Source organism: Phoenix dactylifera, chromosome 6, assembly GCF_051530095.1.
Source record: "Phoenix dactylifera cultivar Ajwa chromosome 6, Ajwa_hap1_PhDact_Kaust_v1.1, whole genome shotgun sequence".
Classification (NCBI taxonomy): Eukaryota; Viridiplantae; Streptophyta; class Magnoliopsida; order Arecales; family Arecaceae; genus Phoenix; species Phoenix dactylifera.
Genome location: NC_143195.1, coordinates 12,490,099 through 12,499,306, shown reverse-complemented (window position 1 = coordinate 12,499,306; position 9,208 = coordinate 12,490,099). Strand labels below are relative to the sequence as shown.

At 40.2% G+C, this 9,208-nt stretch overlaps 1 protein-coding gene across 2 annotated transcripts; it reads right to left on the bottom strand.

Annotated features, from left to right (window-relative positions):
* Positions 1-2,333: 2,333 nt before the first annotated feature.
* LOC103698082 (NAC domain-containing protein 54-like) lies at positions 2,334-7,211 on the bottom strand. 2 transcript variants are annotated; one of them, XM_088723292.2, is made up of 7 exons: positions 7,045-7,211; positions 6,719-6,977; positions 5,043-5,320; positions 4,490-4,822; positions 3,450-3,920; positions 3,276-3,354; positions 2,334-3,205 (listed from the first exon to the last, which is right to left on the bottom strand). In XM_088723292.2, exons 2-7 carry the CDS (start codon positions 6,873-6,875, stop codon positions 2,451-2,453), a joined length of 2,073 nt encoding a protein of 690 aa, XP_088579418.2. In that variant the 5' UTR covers positions 6,876-6,977; positions 7,045-7,211; the 3' UTR covers positions 2,334-2,450. The 2 variants fall into 2 exon arrangements, with proteins under 2 accessions (XP_088579418.2, XP_008778272.3); XM_008780050.6 differs by having other exon boundaries at positions 3,450-3,917; positions 6,719-7,211.
* Between the last annotated feature and the right edge of the window lie 1,997 nt (positions 7,212-9,208).

Here is a 9,208-nt window from a genome sequence, read left to right as displayed (position 1 = left end):
GTCCGGTACCAAAGTATAGTGAGTTGTTTGCTGGTCACCGTGGTGATCTCAGGTCGGAGGGACAGATATACCCATATCTACTCGAAACATCTCTTGATAGCAGTGCGTTCCAGAACTGGTCACGTTTAGTGAAATGTACTCCTACACTTCACCTGTGTGGTATACCAGTGTCTCTATACTCCTTGGTTAAGAGTACAACCAACGATATGGCACACAACGATCTATTCTTAATAATGCTATTGTCCTAGTAATAGCATGTCGTTTGGTCGCGAACTGGTTTAAGGACTCATAGACAAATCCTCCTTTATCTCTTAAAAGAGTCCTAAGGACTTCATCACATTACAAGAGTTCAAGAAGATGTACAGAATATATGCGATGAATAATACCAAATAATCTTTTATTAATTTATTAATTCATATACAATTCAATCATCAACAGGCCAACGATTGACTTTTAGGACACAATTCCCAACATAATCTATATAGTTTCAGGATTTAAGAATAGGACAAGGCATGGCTAGATGGGAATGATGCACTTCTTTACACATCCCTTAGTCCTCATTCCGACTCTCTTCCTTCTAGTATGAGTAATTCAAAGATATTCAAGTCGGTTTGATGCTTAAGCATGCATCTTGTAGTTGTTAGCTAGAGGATAGGATTTAATCAATATTAGAAGGAAATGGCCTAGCAGCCCATAACAATCGAGGATTTTGTCCAATAAAAATTAGTTAAAAGGTATTATTTGGGTTTTTTAGTTCTATGCCAATATCCAAGATCAATGTAGTGCATAGTCAAAATGAGACTAAACATATGCTCCCTACGGATCGTCACATATTTCCTCCATTTAAACCTTGATGCTTTCACCAGAATCCAAAATTGTTCCGATCCAATCACAACTTCCTCATTCAAAAAGACCACCCGGAAAGTTCTATTTACATTTTTATCTATGTACACGTATCCAAAATCTAACTAATGCATAGTCGATATAGGACTAAACACATGCCCTCACAAGTCATCACATAATCTATACATTGATTAGTAGGGAGCTTGTTCGGCGGATTGATGGGGGTTGGATTTAGAGACTGAGAATTTACCCTCGTGTGGCGCTCTTCATCTGGAAGGTGGCTTGGGGATGTCTATAGACCTGGAGTTTGTTAACCAGGCGAGGCGTGCAGACCACTCCATGTTGCGAGTTGTGCCTGGACACCGAGGAGACCATCTTCCATGTTCTTCTTCGGTGCCTCAAGGCTATGCAGATTTTGAGGTGGTCACCTACTCCCCTTTCGGCGAGGTGGGAGTCGGCCGAGGACCTATTACATCATCTGAGGAACTCCGTGCGGTGTCCTGGCACTGTAAAAGAGGGGATTATGAGAGCATACTTGGCCTATCACATTTGGTTGGACAGAAATGCCCGTCTGTTTGAAGACAGGAAGATGTCCCCGAGGATAGTGGCGAAGAGAGCTTTGTTCCTTGCTGTGGAGGTCTCCATAGTGACCACACCGGTTTTCTTTGGGATGACTAGGGACGTCTGGGGTATCCGTACTGCTTTCACCGCACCCAAGTTTGCCCTTCTCTCTTGGGTACCCCTACCCCTGGTTATTTCCAGGTGAACTTCGATGGTGGTATGTCGGTGGATGGAGCCTTGGGAGGTGTGGGGTTTGTGATCAGAGACCATTTTGGTAGGTTGATTGCAGCCGGAGGTTGGCGTACCCCAGGTCTAACTGTTGTCGGGGCAGAGTTGCAGGTAGCCTGAGAGGGCATCTCCTATGCGAGGTGCGTTCTCGGTGCCAACAGGGTATGTCTCGAAGGGGACTCCTCCACAGTGATTGACTGGAATCAGGGAGTGGACAGGTTTGGGGCTGACCACCCACTGATCCGTGAGATCTGTAGACTGGCCCAAGAGTTTACCTCCTTCCAGACAACACATGTGTTCTGGAAGATGAACAGAGCAGTAGACTAGGTCGCCTCATTTGTATCCCGGCACTTCAGGAAGTTCATCTGGACGACATTGACAGTTTTACCTCCTTTCTTGTATCTTTTACGTTCTTTTAACTTAGCAGGATGTACTCACGTTAAAACTATATGAAATGCTGCATTTTTGCCACCCCCCCCCCCCCCCCCCCCCCAACAAAAAAAAAAAAAAAAAAAAGAGGCGGAGGAGGAGGGTGTACATCGCTAAAGACAATGTGGTTATTACATGTCTCATTTTTTCATGCTCCAAGCTGATTTATTTCTCACGTATCATATAAATCTATATCTCTTTCCTCTAAACCAATACACTTTCCAACAGCCCAAGCAAAATAAAGTTTACTTTGTAACAATTCAATTCTTCTCTGTTTTAAATAGTTTGTATTGATGATTTGTTTGAGCAACTTACATAAATGCCTGAGCTAAAGCTAATCAGTGTACTTGTATACGTTACAAATAAAAGAACAGAAGAGTAGGCAAGAACTATGATTTCAAGGCCAGGAGTCGGTGGGTGAGCTTTGAAGCATAGAAAGCAAAAGCTGCGGTGAGGAAAGACCATTTTGCATTTGAAAACATACTAACAATGCTTCTTCCTCTGACACTGGGAAACCAAATATTCTTCTCATCAACCTTCTTCACCATCTTTAGTCCTTCAAGATATCCACCCTCTCCTCTTTCTTTCATGATTTGTCCCTTTGAAGAACGCTGCTTCCTCCGATTTGCTTGCTCTGACACCTCCCCGAAATACATGCATAATGCCAACAGAACTGCCACAATTTGTAGCATTCCATTCATGGTTTCATCGCCTATGAAGGACCTTCCGCAAGCCCTCATAGAGATCTTCCCTATCAACTTTTTTTGAATAAATGCCTTGAACCTGCTAAAGAAAGAAAAACTACCCCTATCTTTTGATGGAAATTCAAAGCTCTCAACCACATCCTGCGTCACCATTGGGTTCAGATGGAAGCTAATCTTCTTCAATGGCTCAACGTGATGAAAGAATGTTTCAGCCACACCACTGCTTGAGACAAACAACCCATGCTTAACTTCAACTTTCTCATAAACGTCAAATGTTGGTGTGGTGGCACAAGCACTGTTCTCATGGTCATCTTGGTAGAACCCAAGTGGTTGAATGTCCACGAAATCAAGAGCAAAAGCATCAGGTTGAGATTGCGAGAAGATGGGCTTGTTGTCAATGTCTCTTAAATCCAGAGAACTAGTGTATAGATTGGCTTCTCCTGCAATCTAGTTCGAGTTAATCGGATTATCTAAACTGGGGTCTAATAAATAACATTCTTAAATGCGTACCTTCAGCGTCTGCATTCTCTCCTACTTGATCACCTGGAGTGCAATCCACTGGTGTGCTTCGTTGCTCCTCCGAAGCTATCTGCTTGGCAGTTATTCAACATTAAATTCAAAAGCTTACAATATTTTTAACTAGAAAGAGATAAGGTTATCCCTGATTTAAGGTTATATTCAAACCTCTATCAATTCATCATTGTTCAATAATTTCACCCCCTTTAGGTTCTCGTTTCCCTTCCCATTTATAAATTCCTTTTCCAAATCACATATCTCTATCAACTTTGTCGGCTCTTCTACTTCACATGACCTGGTCATGGATCTTGAAGAGCCCATCCCATCCATTTGAGAGAAGTGCATGCCTTCAGTTTTCCTATCAATTTCGTATTCCAGTAGGCAGGAAAACTCGTCAAAATGAGAGTTACTTCCAGCCCATATGTCAGGGTAGCCGGAATTATTGACAAGTTCCTGAGAGGCTGAAGCAACTGATAGGATTTCTTGCAAAATGTCCACCTCATTAGTATTTTCTTGTAATCTCTCAGAGTGCAGGATCTTAGAGTCAGCAAGATCAAGTTGTGGGAAGTCCTCCACCTCTAAAGGGGGCAACGACAGCCTGTGTTGTAGCCTTCCACGGTCTGGTGCTACATCCACCTGCTATGACAAAAATGTTGCAATTCTTAGATGACTTATTTAACACTTCACCAATGTATTGAGAGAGAGAGAGAGAGAACTAGATGCTATTGGAAACTAAGGGGTATACTAGCTCTCCTATAATTGCTGTAGGTGTCATTGAAGAATGGATTACCTCTTTATCACATTAAATTCCTCACATGAAATGGATCTGGCTAGCACTGGCTTTTCCATTATTTTCATTGTCAATGAGGAAAATACCAATCTGAACTGGGCTGTAGCCTAACACTATTCTCAATAAAATAAGAAAAATACCAATAATTGCCAACTTTGCCATCCACTAATATCCTTCAGCTACGAAAAGCGACTTGTTTCATCACTATTTCAAATTAATTAGTAGGCTCTCAAAACATTTTCTAAAATTAAATTTTTCATTGAATTTTTCATGTAAGTAATAATATCAATTCTCTATTTCTCATTCCAAAAGAAATAATATGCTACCACTTAAATAAGCTTGTCAGAAGATTACTATTTTCTATACTTCTAAATGAGACAAATTATCTAGACGTGATATCATGATGAAATATTATTACCTTGGATGGCACATATGAAAAGCTTGGAAGTTGGTAATATGGAGATGAGGAGGTAAATGTCTCTTCATTGAGAAACTGCATCCACTTGCTATCGATGGAAGCACTTGCATTAAATGATGCTCCATGAATCATGTCCGACGAGCATGTCCCTCGTGGAAAAGGGTAGGCACAACTCTCCAAGTCCTCACCTCTTCCATCAGAGGAGAGATCAACAGTTGGACTACAATCATTTGAGATCCACTCAGAATGTTCTTCATAAGGAGCCCCATAATGCTCTATTATCTTCGGACCCGGTGCGCTCTTCTTAAAGATGCGACAAAGTGCATAGGCATCCTAATCATCCAAAAGGATAAGCATAAATTTTTCACATATAATTAAGTTGAAAAGGAATCCTTTTATATATATATATATATATGTATGTATGTATGTATGTATGTAGATAGATAGATAGATAGATAGATAGATAATGAGATAACATTAGAGGGTGAAAGAAAAGGATTGAAATAATTCTAGCCTTTAGAATTAATGGGAGATGAGGTTCTAGCAAATGTACCTGTAAACCAGAGGTGGTTTCACATTCCTTCTCGTCTAGGCGGTATTCATGCATGACCCAATCAGTTCGAGAGCCATGAGGTGCTCGGCCTCGGTAGTAAACAAGAGTCTTCTTTGTGCCCACCGCACGCCTCTGAGAGCTCACCTTTCGGTCCTTTCCTGTTGCCTTCCAGTAACCAGCTTGAGTTGCACGGTTTGTCCTGGAACCATTTGGGTACTTGCGATCTCGGGGACTGAAGAAGTACCACTCAAGGTCTTTGCTTGGTAAAAAGGATTTCTCTAAAAGAGTGTAAAAATTATTTTTCATGCATGATGATAACTTTAAAAAATATAAACCAAGATGGAGTGCAAAAGAAGAGGGGAGTGATTTATGTGATCAGTTATAAATAAAAGCTCAATAGTAACCTAAAAATTAAGCTCAATAGCAACTTTGAAGAATTATTATATACTGCCCTTGGATCTTCTAGTTTGCTCTTTAGACCTAGACCGGGTCCAAAGTTTTTCATGCTATGCCTTTACAAAACATTAAATACATAATGATCAAAACCTAGACATTAACCCTACCAAATCCTAGATATGCCCCGCCAAAAGCGGGACAAATTCTGCGGAACTCTGATCTCTCTTGGAGACCATACTGCCTTTCCTTTATACTTTGTTGACTTGGATCTAACTCTATGCTTCCTGGATATTTTGGCCGTTTCAGATTGCAGTTTGTATATTGGTGCTAAGAAATCTAAAGTAACGTGGAGGTTCTATCTAAAGTTAAAAAAAGAACCAAGACGGAAAAGCCAATTGGACGCTGTAAAGTTGAAATGGAGATTAAGGAGATCTTCTTATCTTCTGGCAATGTGACAAACTCTGGAACAACCTTCAGCTTTAGCCACAAAATTAAACTGAATATTTTGCTTTCAAAGAGATGAAAGTGGCACTGCTCTTAACATGTTAAGCTGATATTCCCATTTGAGGGAATTCTCACGTCTGCTTTTGGGAAACGCGATCTCTATCTTCCAAAGAAGAGGAATCTAACCCTCTTTTCTCATCGACTGCATGGTACGGAAACTGATGTTTTCATGGCTTATTGCTCAGAAAGAATTTTTATAACCGTCTCCGGATCGAAGTGAGAGGCAAGCATGTCATGCCCTCAAACGAAGGACATCAACATACTTGCACAGATAGTTTGACTTCTAAGAAAAGATTTCTTGAGACCAATATCATACCCTAGAACATGATGGTGATGGAAGCAAGGAATTCTCTCTATAGGAAGATCAAGGAATCTACTGTGATGGATGAAGTGTTAGAGAAGGCAAGACTTAGAAATTCTTTCCGTAGGAAGTGGATGAGAACATTGGCTTAGTCAAATTGCAGAATTGAAACAGATGCATGAAGTGCAAGAGAAGCCAGGCCTTCTAGTTATATTATTAATCCACGATTTAATATTTTATTTACAGGTTGCTTTCCTTTAGCAACCCATTTCAAGCAAATCATCAGTATTGCTACACTTAATGGATGTCATTTTGGAAGACATTTTTGTATTATTACAGTGCCAACATTCTTCATCAAAAATATTTTTTGTTAATATTGTTGGCTTACTTACTGTTCTTAAAACTAATTCCTTTCTACAATGAAGCTAATTGATATATGGTGAGATGAAGGTGACAATGGAAGAGAACTTAATACCTGGTAAATCCCATGGCTCGCATTTGTAGAGATCAACCTCGGGGATGATTTCCAACTCAATCCTACGCCCGTTAATCTTCCTTTTGAGATAGTATGCAACGAGCTCTTCGTCTGTTGGATGAAACCTGAATCCAGGAGGCAAGCTAACGGGTGCCATTTCGTACGAACCTTCTAATTCTCCAAATTCCCAACAAGATCGAGCCTCAAGACAGATCTTGCTATCCACAAAAACCGGATAACAAGAAGTATACACTCTCACCTGATGTGCAGAGCCTGAAGTCAAAACAAAGTTAGAAATTACAAACAAGAAAGAACACGAGAGAGACCTTGTGAGGACTGGGAGGCAGGATGGATTTGGGAATAGGAGGGGCCAGGAGATTGTATGGGGACTAAAAAGGATAAGGAAGGGGTGAAGAAGAAAAGGAAGGGGAGGTGGGCAACCCCTCTCTATGGTTTTATAGAGCGTTCTGAAGAGACTTCTTTTAGCATCTGGGTGTGGATTCGTCTCATCGTTGGGAAGAAGCTCCTGGCTTTTGCTTTTGTTTTCTCTTTTTTTTGGCCTTTACATCAATGGCTACAATATCCCAAGCTTCCATTCTTGTCTTTTGCTGTTAAAGCCTGATGTGGGCACGTGGAAGAGTACTATTGGAGGCTGGGTGTCTGGGGAGGAGTGCACTTGCAAATATCCGGTAAACGAGATGGCCTGAGCTTATGGGGTTGACGTCATGTTCACTCACGCTACCTTGGAGACGGATCGCCGATTAATTAGTCTGACGTGTCTGCCGTTGTGCCATGTTCCGTGCAATAAGGTTTGACATTGTGATCCATGTGATTACGCCGTCTTTTATCATTTTATTCTCCTTTTCCATTTCCAGTAGAAGAGGTTTACACAATCCCAGACTGTCTGCTGCTGGAAAAAACAAGGGATGGCACCCTATTCCATTAATTTAGATCGTCGTGAAGGCAAGATTAGTTCAAGTTTTTAACACAATGATCAAAAAAGTTTATGAGCATAGCGAGATGGCACCTTATTAATTAAGAATCAGGATCCTCTTCAGTTCAAGTTACAAAGGTCTGTTCTTGATCATGTAGCTCACTGTCTCCTATAGCTTATTCAATCATACGTTCATTGTATACCCGGGAGGACTTGAACTCCGTAATTAAGCACCTAGCTATGGACAAGATTGAAATACATAGATGGTCATCTTATAACTAACCAGAATATATATGAAAATTTTATGGTAGATATTTTTATAAAATATATTGTAAGTCTTAAATACTATGTACGTTAATTATGAATGTTATTTCACTTGGTAAGTTCAAGTAAAATAATCAACTTTTTGTTGGCATCTATTATTGCCGGTCCAAGGATCCTGATGTAGATCGCCTCTATCATCTCAACAACTGGAATAGGATCCCACATAGGATAGAAGGGATTTAGATTTTTCATATAACACAGAGGGAAAGCCCATTTAGGGAGGTGATACAGACCTATCAACGAAAGCGGTGGTCGGACAACAACAAAACAGCAAACATATGAAGCAGAAGGAGGTTGAAATATCAAAAGATAGGAGAGCACCCCTTCTCCCAAAGTTACAGGGTCATTTTGCCGAGTTCTTTCGACATGATTCTCTCGACGCGCCCTAGTATACTCTAGGCCAGGCTCTTTAATATTTAAGTCAGAAAAGATTTATGTTGAAACAAAGGAAGAGGAAAAGGATCAGAGAGAAAGTATTTCCCTACTAAGAGTATTTTTTGTTATCTTTTTCAAAGGGTTATTCATATTTATTTATAGTTAAGATCTTGAATTTTTTGGAATTGCATCCCAATAAATTTGGGATTGTACCCAAAAAACTGCTAATATGGCATAACAAACTTGAGGACATACGGTAACAACCTTGCACGTGATGAAATTGGGCACGTCATTGAGGCGGAGGAGAACGAGTTGCTTCTCTTGCCAAGAAGCCTTGTTCATCATGGCTTTAACAGCCGAAGTCGCCAAGCTGAGTTAGAAAATCTAGACTCGAAGGTTGGACGCTTGTATTCTACTTGATCTGTTTTCTATGTTTACCTTAGAGGTTGGCTTGAGATGCCTTGGAGGAGATCCGGATGTGCTAAGATCGTCACATGGCTGTGAGTTGGATGAATCCTACTGCTCTATCATTTTGTTCGTGAAATACCATATCATCATCATTTCTTGCTATATTATTTCTTCGAACTCTTGTATTCTCTAAAAATCTTGAAAATTTTCCTTCTTGATTATTAAATTTGTTAAACATTAGTAAATAGTTGCATAAATCATCTACTATTAGAAGGAAACTCTTGTGAAAGCCTTTTTCTTTGAGCCTCCATGTTGCCCAAGGTGACAAGCCAAGAGGGGAGGGTGAATTGGTTTCTTTTAATTTTAACTATCTTACTTGTGTTAAATGATGTGTTAGTGAACTTAAACAAATCACAATGCAAACAACAAGAAGTATAGTGGTTCGGTGC